This window comes from Channa argus, chromosome 7, assembly GCF_033026475.1.
Source record: "Channa argus isolate prfri chromosome 7, Channa argus male v1.0, whole genome shotgun sequence".
NCBI lineage: Eukaryota > Metazoa > Chordata > Actinopteri > Anabantiformes > Channidae > Channa > Channa argus.
In genome coordinates this window covers 13,149,876-13,165,161 of record NC_090203.1, presented here as the reverse complement: position 1 = coordinate 13,165,161, position 15,286 = coordinate 13,149,876, and the positions used below count along the sequence as shown (strand labels likewise).

The window sequence follows — 15,286 nt, the reverse complement described above, 5'->3', positions numbered from 1 at the left end:
TAATAAACAAAGTATAAATACATGTAAAAAACATACACCAGGGGCAACCTGGCCCATAGGATTGGGATCGAACTACAAACCCTGCAATTGGTGAATAACTCACCTTAAGCCCTGAGTCACAGGGTGCTATTATCGTTAAATGCACTCATAAATTACAGTGCTGGGTAATACACTGTATAATAGTAGTGCAAGTTAAATGGGTAATAATGTAATCATAGAGCAAACTGCTCAATTGCAATTGTGTACAGTACATTGAATTAAATTGAATTGCACATTAAATAGGCATATAGGTATGTAGAAGCAAGCACTGTCTGCACGCTTGTGTAATAATACAGAATCATGATGTAACACTTATATGTTATACAAGCAAAAGCAAAAAGAAAGGATAAAAAGAAGAAATAGGAAACTAAGATAGGAAGAAAAAAGAAGGTAAATAAGGACAAAAGAAGGATGGAAAGAGAATGAAAAGAATTAAGCTAAGGAAAGAAAGAATGAACCATAGAAAGAAAAGAAATACATCATGAGTGAATGCAAATGCATGATATTGGTAGTCACAGTAATGCTGTTCACATATCATGGCCTGATTATAGGAAAACACATTTAATTGCACAGGGAATAGGTGCAATCAAGTTGATTATTCTGAGATGTATTGTTTATTGATTAGTTGTTTTGATTGCTTTAGGTGTACGAACATGTTTCATCTTTAAGCAATTTTCATCTTTCACTTCGTTGGACTCATTTTTATTTAATTCCTACAACCGCCTCCCTCCCCTTTTTCTAGCATTCATTGTTCTCTGAAGCTCCATATCCCCCTCCCACAAATCATTTGCCTCAGATTGTCAGCAAGAATGTGTCTTCATGTTATATTTACTTCACCTGTGGCCTATCTAGGCCAACTGAGTGCTCCCACATCTGTGGATGCATCCATCAAATCGAAGAAAGTTGACTGAATGTGACGCACTCTAACCCCTCTGGATTCCTGCCCCTGGTCTCATTACACACACACACACACTCCTCCCACTCACCGCTGAGTTTCTTGTTGCAGCTGTGCGAGCTGGTGCAGGCGTCTGAGTGCCTTCTCCTGCTTGCGCTGGTCCTTCCATGATTTCGAGGCCACGTTGCGAGCAAACTCCCTATGCTTGAGTTCCTTCAGCCTCTGCAGGAGGCAACATACAGGGAGGGACAGAAGCAGTATGTGGAGGACACGGGGTGGTGAAGAAGAAGGACGGCATGAGTGTGGGACAAAGAGGAGAGACAAGAGTGCAAATGATGACTTTTAGGAAACTCTTTGGGCGGCTGTGTTTCACACCATACACATCAGTTGGCAGCACTTGCAGATGTTCTCCTCCAAAGCCCATGTCCAATTAACTCCATTCAGCCTGGAAGAAAGCATTTTTCCTCTAACACACTGCTTGAGAGCAAACACAACCCAACTGCTGAATAGCAGATTAAGAGTTAAGATGAGCCACAAGCCATTTAATAATGATGATGCTCTTTTCTGAGCCTGTTGAACACTTGACACTTTTTTCTTTGGTCGGCTGTCCCAATGGCATACCACTGAAATTGTTACACAATCAGCCCTTTAACATTCATTACAGTTTAGTTTGTGTGCAAAACAAATCAAAAATGAAACAAACTTTTAGCTGAAATGCACAGAAGTGATTGATACGCTAATGCTAAAATTACTGGCTAAATAACCATCAGAGACATTGTAGACTAGAGAGTTCATCTGGAAAAATGCTAGACTATTGTATGTCCCGTGTGAGTGAGATACACACGTACACAAATGCAATAAAATACAACTTAAAAATTAACTACGCCAAAGTTAGAGTGATTTTATTTCGAGCAAACCGGTGGGTCTTTACCGGCATCACAGTGCATAAAAAATAATTAGCTCAGTTTTATGTGTGTGCATGGATATGCACATGCATATATGTGTGTGAAACTATGTGTCTATATCCATAGGTGTGCCAGTCCTCTTAGGGAAACAATGATTCATGCCTCTCTCTCTGGTTTCCTTTTCTGGCACACTTTAATCCCTTCTTTATCCATGCTTGGCAGGTGTGCGTATGCTGGTATGTTTCTTTTTGTCTCTGTATGTGTGTCTGTGTGTGTCTGAAGGCTAAGGAGGGACTCAGGAGTTTAGGAATGGCTGCAATATTGCACACTGGCATATCTCCTGTCCTATTATCTTTGCTTCCCAGTATATTTTAGCTTCCTCGGTGTACAATACACCCATGCCTTATAAATTCACGATTTGATGTTTATTTTATACATTTGAGCAGTTATTCTATGGCATAACTTGCAACAGGATTACACCAGTTCCACTCTAGATTATGTTACCCACCCATGCAGTATGTATCTCACACACCACACACATCAGATTAGCCCCTCAGACATCAGATTTATTTATACACTCTCTCTCTTTCACACCCAGATCTTATGCAGAAGCTGACAGTCGTCAGGTTAATCTCTGCTGAGTCTTACACAAGCAGGTGTCTTTTTATATTATCGCTTGATGTTTAACGTCCCACTGTCAGCTCACTGAGGACAGTATTAAGTGTATGCCAATGGAGCAGCACTTATGTGTTTGTATTTCTTAAACATACATGTCTTTCTGTACAGTACAGGCACTTGTGCATTGTATATGTGTGTATTGTCAGTATGTGGTAAAGATCTTGAAGAAGCTTTGATTCTAAACTCATTCCATGGGAAATTAATTAATCATGTTCAAACAGAGAGTTATTAGCAATAAACTACTGAGAATGGAGCAAGGAAAAGAAGAAGAAGCAAGGAAATAAAGATCAGAATCTGTATAGTTCATTGCAATCACATAGAAAGAAATAGAGTAGTTTATAATTGATGTGTTATATGAAGATGAATACTTCCTCCTTCCTCTTGCATTTGCACTCTGCCAGGTTTATTGTTCTCACCTAAAAACAGGTCCCACTGCAGGCAAACCTGTAGCTAAATTTGGAGGCAAACAAAATATTGCACGCAGAACCATTTTCACTGAACACAGTGCAGAGATATTTCAGTTTTCTGCTTTGGAAAGTGGATACCTGTGTCTTTAAAGGTTATGTCATGTGCCCAACAGCGGGATGTGATATTACTCCTATTCTCCATCATGCAAGTCTAGCTATGTGCTGTGAAGCTCAATCTGTCTGTCGAAGCCTTAATCAATAATTCTTCAGATCTGTTAAGGAGTGTTCAGGCTGGGCATCTATAAGTGAGTCAGAGTTTATTCATATCCACCAGGTTCTTAGAATGAGGGATGACATATACTTAGGTAGCATGCGAGGGGCCTCACTAATGGCCTGATTGCTCTTATTTAAAAGGGAGTGTAATTCTGTTGTAATGAGCAATTTGTGTAATCAGCAGTAAATGCTGATAAAGCGCTGTATTCAGACATGTTTATCCCCGAATCGATGACAAGGAAAGGAGAGAGAGCAAACGCAATCAGCTTCCATTCTCCAAAGCCAATACTCCTGCAGGGAAGCTGTCTTCAGCTAGAATTTCATCTGTTGTCTGCTCGGTAGGCAGAGTGTACATGCATGCCTGTATGTGTGTGTGTTCCTACAGCGCCACTGGCTACTGTCAACTCAGTGCCTCATTCAGCTCGTTTCATGTCCCTGCCGCTGGCTAAAACAAAGCATTAACATTGGCCAGCAGTTGCTTCGATTCCTTTTCAAAGAACAATGACAGGGGAGGAACAGTCTAATTTAATGTTTATTTCATGTTGCACAGTGTAGGCGTTTAGAACTGGGAAGTGGATTGGCGAGGTTGAAAGATTGCCTGCATTTGAGGACAAGTGTGCACATGGGCAAACACACTTCTGTATGTTTTTGTATGTGAGTGTGTGTCTTGGCATTGCAACAGATAGCTGTAGGAGAATGAGCTATCAGCAGAACCTTCAGCTTGTTAGTCCAGAGTGGAGGTTGTGCATAAAAATGCATGTGAAAGCAGAAAGCAACAGAAAACCTGCTGCCGGGTCTTTTCCTAATGGTCCATTGGCCTCATCTTGTCCGATCTAGAATAATAGATTCATACTTGAGCCATGACTAATAGCTCTGTGTTTTATTTAGTACAGTGTATTTGTTTTTTTAGAGAAAGTACAAATTGAAGAATAAAGTGAATTTCGTAGCAGCATCCTTTTGTACCAGATACATACAAATCAGCGGCTCAAATTTTTGAACTAGAGAAAAAAGGAATCTTCTTTAAATTTGGGACTTGGGGATTAAGTACTGTGCACATTATGATTTCTTTTTTGTTTGTTTTCATTCTGGCTGCTTTTCGTTTCTGTGTTTATTTGCTGCTGGGCTAAGAATCAGACACATTACCCACCAGATTTAACTTCTTGTATGACATACTTTTACCTTAATTTATTGAAAATAAAGAAAGTCTCTTTATTTTTTGTGAAATATTAACTTGTTCTTGTTCTTTTTGTGCTTCCGGAGAACCCAGAACATCTTTAACAACAAACATCATTGTTAAAACAACTTTCCTTTTAACTAATTGCATGAGATTTTTTATTAATTTGTTTAGGATTTAATAATTTGGTAACTCTTTACATTTACAGTAAATTGTCATTTGGAAGTTATCCAAACCAACTTACAGGTCAGGGACACACACAGGGTTGTAATGTTGACATGTGTACTGGAGATGCAGGAATTTGAGCTGCTCAACCTTTGGTTAGTAGATAACCTTTTCTCCCTCCTGAGCCACAGCCACCCCCACTATCACTTCTTTTTTATATCACTTGTTTTTATAAACAACATCCACAGTCTTTCTTTTAACCTTGACCCAAGTGCTTTTGTTGCCTAAACCCAAACACACACAGGACTTTAGTAGCCATCCACCCGCCACTTCACATAGTTTCGGACCCCAGAGACCTCAGCAGCAAACCATGGTTACATAAAAAATGTTTGTATAATGTCAAGCTATTAACTGGTTCATAAAACACGAAATATTTTTTTATAGGTGTACTGACAAATTTTCATTTCTATATCTCATTACCTTTATTGTGCATGCTCAATTTGCATAACTGTGACGTCAATACTCTTTGGTGGCCTGGTGCCTCATTGGGTAGAAATTCAGGCTGGTGTAGAAGTCTGGTGGTTCAAATTCCACCTCCTGCATCAGCTGTGTCTTTGAGTGAGACACAGTGCTAGCATTCCCAGGTGCTGCCTTTGGCTCCCCACTGCTCCCCAGAAGGGGATGGGTTACAACCCCAATTCCAAAAAAGTTGGAAGGATGTGTAAAACATAAATAAAAACAAAAAGCAATTATTTGCAAATCTCATCAGCCCATATTTTATTTGCAATAGAACATAAACAACATATCAGATATTGAAACTGAGACATTTTACCATTTCATGGAAAATATTAGCTCATTTTCAATTTGATGGCAGTAACAAGTCTCAAAAAAGTAGGAATAGGGCCGACAAAAGGCTGCAAAAGTAATTGCCGCAAATCAAAAACAAATGGAGGAGCATTTGACAACTAATTAGATTAATTGGCAACATGACTGTGTATAAAAGGAACATTTCAGAGAGGCAAAGTCTCTCAAATATAAGCATGGGCAGAGGTTCACCAATCTGTGACAAACTGTGCCAAATAATTGTGGAACAATTTCAGAAAAATGTTCCTCAATGTAATATTGTGAAGACTTTGAAGAGCCCAACATTTCCAGTATATAATATCACCAAAAGATTTAGAGCATCAGGAGGAATCTCTGTGCACAAAGGACAAGGCTGAAGGTCAAAACCGGATGTGTGTGATCAGGCGGCACTGCATTAAAAACAGGCATGATTCTCTACTGGACATCACTGCATGGGCTCAGGAACACTTTCAGAAATCACTGTATGTTAACACAGTTCGCTGTGCAACCCACAAATGTAAGTTAAAGCTGTATCATGCAAAGAAGAAGCCATATGTGAGGACGATCCAGAAACGCTGCAATGTTCTCTGGGCCAAACTCATTTAAAAGGGTCTGAGGCAAAATGTAAAACTGTTCTGTGGTCAGATTCTTTGGAAACCATGGATGCTGTGTCCTGCGGACTAGACTACACTTTATTTATAGGCAGAAAGATTGAAACCTGAATCTCTGATGTATGAAGGTGCAATAGTGCCTATGGCATGTGTAGCTTACACATCTGGAAAGGTACCATCAATGCTGTAAAGTACATAGAGGTTTTAGAGCAACATATATTCCCATCCAGACAATGTCTCTTTCAGGGAAGGACTTGTATCCATCACAACCGCATGGATTCACAGGAGAAGAAAACCAGGTGTTGAAGTGGACTACCCGCAGTCCAGATCTTTCAATAGAAAACATTTAGTGCATCATAAACAAAAAATTCAGCTACAAAGGCCCAGGACTGTTGAGCAGCTAGAATCATGCATCCTCTGCCATCAATTTCAAAATAAGCCAATATTTTCCATTTCACAGTTTTTAAAATGTCTTAGTTTCAACATCTTATATGGTATTTTTGTTCTATTGTGAATAAAATATGGGTTGATGAGATTTGAAAATCATTGCAGTCTGTTTTTATTTTTATTTCCGTTTACACATCCTCCGAACTTTTTTTGTAATTTGGGTTGTAAATGCAGAGGACAAATTGCACTGTAACATGTATGGTAATATATATATATATATATATATATATATATATATGTAATGATGGTTAGAAAATTTATAATATTAGGTAATAACACCTATGACACAAAAAAGCAATTATTGTTAACAAAACTGAGTGTTTTAATTTTTAAAAATGTATTAAATTCTTTTGTTATACCTTTTAGTAGACACTCATATTCTGACTTTTTTTATTTTACCATAATTTGACTTGATTTTTCTGTGTGGGATCAATGCTGTTTATCTTATGAGCCTGTTAAAATGGAAATCTACACTGAAATGCTATGTGGGGATATGTGTGCAGGCCAAGCTGAAACGTCCCTTTTCTTTGTGTGTGTGCTTGTAAGATATGATGCCATTGTGGTTCTCCTTGTGTTACTTGCTGGAAAACTGTACCCAATGGGCAGATTGACATAGACAAGTAGCTTTCCATCAACATAATGCAAACACACTGAAATTCAATGTCAAAAGATGATGAATAAAATGTCTACTTGTGTGTCTATCTGTGTGCTGTTACCTCGTGTTTCTAGCTATAGTGCAGGTGCATCCCATGTACCTGTTTGTGTGCATGGTCGTAGGAGTTGATGTGGTTGTCAAACTCCTGGTGTCTGAGGTACTGCTTGTCACACAGCTCACAGTAGAAAAGAGCCTTCAGATCTTCAACTGAGCAGCCCAAAGCTCTCTTTGCACTCTCCTGGAGAAAGAGAGAAATGGAAAGAATGAGTGAGAGCATTGGAGGGATTGAGGGAGTGAAACGAGAGAGACTTAAGATAGAGGCATAAATAGCCGCAGACTGAAAGGGTTAGAGGGGCAGAGATAGAGAGCAAAGAGACACGTTGGGAAGGGGGTTGAAAGAATGGCAGATTGGAAGCCATTTAGAACAAATCTGCATCCCAGAGACATAATCGGTAATAGCCTCTACATGTGCTCTTCATAAAACTGTTAAACGGCCGCCCATTAAAGTACACTGCCTTTTCTGCTGTTGCCGGAGGTTGGACAAAGGCACTGAAGCCCTGTGCTCATGGCAACTTGAGCCTGGGGACACGTTTAATACAACCATGATAATAGAAACCTGTGTATGAGCTATAATGGCAAAGTCTGACTGCCAAGAACGAGCCAATCATGGCCAACAGACAGAAAAACTGAACATCTAAAGTGCACAACTTAGACTTTTGTAGAAAATTGTGTATGTGAGGGAGGGAAAGTTGCAGATAAACACACACGTGCATATAAAGTTGGGTAAATAGCACATGGAAAGACAAATACACATGCACACATGCACTGAGTAAATGGCACATGGACCTCAGGGGATAACTTGCTTGTCTGCATGCTCACCTCAGCCACAGGACATCATCAGTTACATCAGTGTACAATAGATGTATGTACTTCCTTGCAAACTGTATGTGTTTGTGCATGTGTGTGCACGCATGCATTCAGGGGTCTGCCATGCTCTGCTTCAGAATGTAATTTCCCTGAGGCTAGGGGATGCCAATAAACACTATTGAATTCTGTTCTACACTGACATGATGGGAATTTAATTTGAGGTTGTCACTTCTTTCTCTCATTCTCTCGTTCTCTGCTTCTTTTCTTCCCTCTGTCCATCTCCTCCTCTTTCTCCTCTCTTTTTCCAAACTCTTGTCCCAGTCCCAGACTGTTTCCCTCCTCCAGCACATATTTTTCTCCTTCCCTTTGTATCCCTTTTATCCCTTCTACTTGCCCTATTTGTTTTTTGTGGCTTGCACCTTTTCTCTTTGGTGAGCTCTAGGCCATGCAGTGACAGAGTCTATTGGCCCCAATTTGCTTTAGTAACATGTCTGCACACAGAAACAGAGGTGAGACGAAAAGAGAGGGATGATAGCGAAGCAGGAAAGAGGAGAAAGGACCCCTGTCTGCCCTCTCTTTCTCCCTCACACACACACACACACACACACACAAATGTCCCAAGCATTATTATTAGCTCAGTTTTTAACAATCCCTGTTGTATGTGCCCTCAGTTTTTACACATATACAATGCTATACCCATGCAATGTTTATGTAACGGGCCACATACACACTGACATACAAATAAGTGGGGAAAACAATTCCTTTCTCTGGCCTGTTCCATCTGCAGGTAAATATCCTGTAGCCAGATTGTGTGAAGAGGAGGCTGAAGAAACAAGAAGGCTTGACAGGACTCTTCTAAACTCAAATCAACAGAAAAGTAACTAAAAGACATTGATCCTGTGTTGTTCTCTCCCTTTCTCTGTCTGTATGTGTGTGTGTCATTGTATCGATCTACCTGGCAGGCTTAAGCCACAACCATGAAATGATCCAATCACCCAGAGTGGTCTGTATTTGAGTACTGCCAAGGTGATGAGATTGAGATAATGAGTGCTGTGTGTATTTGTGAACCTTTTGGGCACATGCAAGGCTACACAGGAGCTATTCAAGTGCATGTTTTCATATGTGAAGTCATTATATTTGTGTACATGTGACCTTGTGTATATTGCATATGTTATGCGTATATTTTTGTGTGTGCTCACCTATTTACCCTCTGGCCCATTCATCCCCATCTTTCTGCATTTTGTCGAGTTAATTATTTTAAACAGTAAAAAAGAACAGTACGAAAGTAAGTGGGAAAAAGGTAGGACTGTATCCAAGCAGAAATGTGTGTCTATAGTCATGAGCATTTATGACATGTGATCCCAATTTTCCCATTTTCTTCTGAATACTTAATTCAAACATGAATACTTTCATTCTCTTTAAATGCATACAGCACATCAATTTCTACTCTTTCATAGACACACTCATAAAAATACATCTAAACATTTTGCACTCAATCAAACGCACATGCAATAGTGCCTGTCAACCTGATACACCAGTGTTAAAATAATTTAGACCTCAATTTACCTCACAAGCATAAATCTGTTTGCAGAAATAGCACAATTGATATCTGCAGAGCTAAATGGACGGTGATTTCTTTGCATGATTATGTGTGAAAGTGTTTGTACAGTGATGCAAATGTGTTTCTATGTGTTCTCCATGCTGGATTTTTGGAAAAACTACTATGCTATTGCTCTTCATAACTAAAATTATACCACAAATATCAGTTTAGCACGCGCGAGTTTAACAAGCACACACACATATACAAACACACACAGGTGTAACTTAATGTCTTGAGCTAATGTGGAAATGAACGAGTCAGGCTAAAGATGTTTTACACACATGGTGTGTCAGCAGTTGAGAATGTGTGCACTGGAAACTAATGATATACAATATATTCATGAAAAACCCTCCAGAAAGAACAGATCCCTTCAGGAACCTCTGGGAGTTCTCAGAGTAAAACTGTGACAGCACCTCTCTGATGCAATCACCCTGGCACTGCCATCGTATAAATTCTAACTGCATCTTTTTTGGTATGTCTAAACTTTAGATTGAATGTAATAAAAAAAAAACAACAATCATAACCATTAGTTGAAAGTTCACCAACAATGGAAATGGAGATTGCAAATCATCTCAATTCTTTCACTGCTGATCTTGATCTTAAAGATCTACTCAGCAAATTGTATGTTTCTCACGGTCCTAGCCTAACTATTACTAATACTTTGGAAGTGAACTGACTATATCAGAACCTTTTCAAAGTCAAAAAGGGGCTGAATGTACAAAATGAATTCAGAAGTATTTCATTCAATCATAACCTAAGGCTGTGCTCTGCTATGTTCCTTCATACAGACCTTCAGGTCACCATTCCTTGTCAAATTACAATGAATGAAAATGTTATAAAATGTTACAATTAAGGCTTACTCAGAGATCCAATATCTCTGCTGTCAGTGGTTTTCAATGAGTCTGCATCACAGGGGATTTCAACACCACCTCCACAATAAAATAGAGGTACTGGAACATAATTCTAGAACATAAAAATTAAAAAGTTACACACTTAAAACATGGCTTTATGAAACTCACCTGAGTCAGGTTTACTGCTGAAATGCAATATTTTGGGCACCAGAATAAAAGCAAATAGTGTGTGGTTTTAATGTAGTATTAAACAATAACACTAAAGAGGGAAGCTGGCTTCTGTTTTTTTTTTGTAGCCTACTTGTAAACTGTATGTGATATATTTTTTTAAACCAAGTTTTTACACTGAAATGAAGAATTAAAATATTGCTTGACCATGTACTGTACTTGTATGAGATAAATTGTGTCACTTTCTTGCTGGTTCTAATTAAATATTGAACAGCATTTTCACGGATGGCTGGACTTGGTCTATATAGAGGACTTTTAAGGCTAATACAATGACATTACAGTCTAGTCATTTTGACACAGCATTTTTCAGAGCATTTTTCAGTCTTAATTTGATGCATTTCCTGTTAAGATAGGATGTTTAGTTGTGGTGTAATGCAAGCATAGATAAATAAATTTGTACGCTTAAACAAATGGGAGGGGAGAGAGAGACAGAAGGGCCATAACAGTATGGAAGTTTGATGTAAAAATGCTATAAATGCATGTACAGATTATTAGGTAAGTAGTAGTTTTGCACGTAACATGTCTTTTCTTTATGCTTTTATCATACATGTAATTTGTGAGTACAGTCTGTGGGGGAGTGAAGATTTTTGCCTCCACAGATTTATTAAATGTGTTGTCTTGGACATAGTGAGATGAAACTGATCAGATGTGCTAATTGTTAACAGCATTGCAACACAAGTTTTAATTACAGTCTTGTTCTGTATGAAATTCAAACTAGTAAAAATAGGACAAAACAACACTCAGCATGCATAATAGATCCATGAAGAGGGAGAAAACGAGCCCAGTAGCAACACAACTGGTGGTAACAGATTCTCTCTGTTCAAATATATTAACTTCTCCTGAGGAGAGAACTTTTACTGCAGGGGGTAAAGAAAATATGAAGTGAAAAGTTTTGAATATGGCTAACTTTGAAGAGACAATTATTATGGTAATTGCAGTGACAGGACTGATACTAACACAGGTCATACAAGGTCATAAATCTTTCTCCTTTCATGTAATTCACTCATGTTACTTTGAAACTTACTTTAAAAATACACATTTTGCCACATTATTTTGTGAATCTCCTATACACGTGTTCTTTTTCTGCAATTAACAAATAATACATGCTAAGTCTATAGCAACCTACGGCACAAACTTCCATGATTTCATCGTTTTGCCTTTCAGAACAAAATTTGGACAGCCAAATCCAAGTTCTCTCAAAAACATCAAGAATTGTCTGACTTGTTTAAAATTGCACAAAGCAACCATGCACCAACCATGCTGGTTGTCTTTTGGGGTGTGTATTATGAGATGACACAAAGCAGATGAGAGGAAGGGGGAGGAAAGGAGAGAAATAGGCACAAACTGTGAATAGGAGACATTTATGAATTCAGAGAACTTCTAATTGCTACTGTGCCTTGTGAGAACAATTCAATAAACAATTCATAACTGTTTATCAAGCCCAATTGAGTCCTTAATTATCTTCGGCTATAATTATCACCCTAACTTGGCCACCGTAATGAATAAAAACCAATTCCATTTGTGGTTAAAAGAAAAAAAAAGCTACTGTGTTTCATTCCTGCTGCCCCTCTTTTCCAATCTCTTTAAACATATCTAGCACTCTGTTTTTTTCTGTGCCTGTCTCTAAAGCTTTTCTCTGATTGTCTCCATCAGACACAGGCATTCACACATACATAAGTGGAGAGAGTCTGGTGGTATGAGAGTCTGGCAGTGCGGTGTGATTTCTGGCCATTCTTCTGTAGCTAATGACAGCTGACTTGAGGGCTAAGTTGCTTGTTACTGTAATGACCTGTAGATCTCAGCAGCAAAAACACACACAGGCACGTACGCACACACACGCACACACACACACACACACGCACACGCACACACACACACAGACACAACTCCCAAACAGGATAGCCGTGTATTAATGAGCTGATATTTGCAGCTCTAATGCATCTCCCTTGACTGCCTTTAATATGCCTCCATGGCCAGTACCCACCAATTTATTCAGTCAAGGTGTGTGTGTGTGTGTGTGTGCATCCCATGTATATCCCAGCAACTGTGTACAACTGCCTGACTGTGTGCAGTGCATGTTTATCTTTGTTTGCTATAGATTATTACAGCCAGTTAGAAGTATGGCCAAAACAAGTACACGGAGCCACCACAGCCAAAACCACAGATGTGCTGACCATAGATACAGTCCTTGGGGTTTTCTTACAGCCAAAAGGACAGATGTGTTAGCACCATGAAGCTACGTCATCTCACAAACGGCCAATAAACGACTTTTGGGAAAGACACCAGACATGGTCAAATAAAAATTTTGAAAGTAGCATCATAACAAATATGAATAAGTACACAGTGATCCTGTGTCAGGTGCATTGTGACTCATCGTGTTTGTGTGAATCCTAAGCACTAGCCTCCTCTACAGTACATCATGAATCACCAGTGTGGCATGGTCTAACTTCCTTGTCTGTCAAAATATAACCAAATGTTCAGTCTCCCTCAGACCTTTTGAGTTTAGCAGCATGCAAGAAACAAACTGAATAAATAAATAATGAGGAGATTATATTTGCTAATTTGCCTTGTGCCCTTTGTTGCCTTGTTGAGATGAGAAGTGCTTCTCTCTGGATGTGATCTTTAAACTGAGGGCCTCTGTGCTTTGTAGTGGATGTTTTGTTTATTGCTATTCTTAAATCTTAAATCTTTATAACCACATTTAGCTTTTTTTGTCATTCTGTTGGCTCTGTACTCCAGCATGTGGCATTGAAATTTAACAATTATTATAAATCAAGGCCACAATGTCCAGCTTAGAAACTTTTCCAGTGATTTAGTAAGGTAAAAAAATAACAAAAACGTATTTGTAACTGGAAAGTTGAGGGACAGAACTGCTGACTCTGAGTCTCTATATCCTACATATCCAATAATGCAACTCACCAGTATCTTCTGTTAAACCCTCCTTGGTTGTTATTTGCTGATAACCTCTAATCTTTAACCCTGTCTGTAATTCAGGATTTCTGTAAAACAACTGTCAGAATTCAAACCATGTGATACCATCAATGTTCACATTAAAACTTTCTCTACAGCCATGTAAGACATCCTAGGATTGTTACAGCATTCCTCATGGCAAATAAATAGACTTAGATGTCAAATCAATACCCTTTCAATTTAAGGCCATTACAGCAAAATCAGATAACATGTATTTACATCCATCCAATTTTATTAAACCAAAGGCAACATTCCAATTCAATATAAATGTTATTTGGGGCATTTTATTTAATATCTGGTTGCAGATTCTTTGTGGTAAGTGACTTATTGAAGTCTAGGACCTAGACATCATCAGACACTTGCCTGGTTGTCCTCTGTTAGGCCTACACTGCAGCAATCTCAGAGACTGTTTTCGTTCAGCTTCATCTTCAGCAATGAAACAGATGTTCAGTTGGACTGAAGCCAGGTGACTGACTTGGCAGTTAAGACCATTATACTGTTGTGCCTCCAAACCATCTTCATTGCTTTGTTTGTTTGTTTAGGATCACTGACCTTCTGCAGTTATAGCAGTTTTCCTTAATGGAATGAAATGTTTTAACAGTGCTTATGTAATGTGAATAGAAATCTACTCTGAAATATGAAAATAAACACAAGTCATTGTTTTGTTTTAAATCTAATATGTCAAACTACATCATAAATTACTGAATACACACACATGCACAATCATTCCTCCTTTCACACTGTTTGCTGTGGACTGAAAATAATTCTCCTCTGGACAAAATCCATCTATTATATTTAACAACTTCTCCTTTTCAGGGCCGTGTGGGGCTGGAGCCTATCCCAACTGTCATTGGGTGAGAGGTGGGTACATCCTGGACAGGCCAGTCTAGCTTAGGGCCCTGGACAACAATGCAACTGATACATTTTAGGTCCTGAACGTCTGTAAAAAGCACAAATGTGCATGATAGTGTCCTGCCTCCATAAACTGTATTATATGTCATATCAAATAATAAACATAACCAAAGGTGAAATATATTAAGTGAGTGGTGTTCAAAAAGCCACAAAATACATCTACTGCTGCATGACTGGGGCTAGGGAGCCACTGGCATTAACAGTGCTCTCCTCTCATAAATCATAAATCTATGATTCATCGCAGGGCCCAACCAAATCATCACTTGGGAAGCGATCAAAATTTTATTCACTGTCCCTTACAATGCGAGGCCAAGAATCCCCTCAACTGATCTGTCCATCCTCCCTGCTCTCATTCTTCCTATCTGTCTTTAGCTCACTTCCTGTTCACTGCTTTGCTTTGAATGAGTCATCCATGGCCTTAAATTATCCACTGTATCTGGTACCACGTTTAAAACTGCCCATCTTTCAACATCCTCCCTTTTCTTTCAATTTTTCTCTGTTCATGCCACCCAAAATATAATGCGAGCTCAGCCTCTGGCTCGTGCGGGACAAGTTAAACTGATTTACCAGGGCAGAGCATAGCTTACAGACACAAAAAAAGTAGAGGACATCTTAAGACATTTTCTCCACTTGAACAAACATGACCCATACTTTCCTTTCCAGCTGCTTTGTGGAAAACATTTGTGTTGGGTGGGATTAAGGCGGAAGCATGAGTGCATCAAATTATGCACGCAAATTACCAATATACAGTGTTGTACAAACTCTG

General features: G+C 38.9%; 1 protein-coding gene across 1 annotated transcript in view; it reads right to left on the bottom strand.

Annotated features, from left to right (window-relative positions):
• LOC137130806 (G patch domain-containing protein 8) overlaps positions 1–15,286 on the bottom strand; it is a 37,146-nt gene that overhangs the window by 8,641 nt on the left and 13,219 nt on the right. The window contains 2 exon segments of the mRNA XM_067511379.1: positions 1,026–1,156; positions 7,193–7,330. Coding sequence (XP_067367480.1) covers positions 1,026–1,156; positions 7,193–7,330 — 269 coding nt within the window.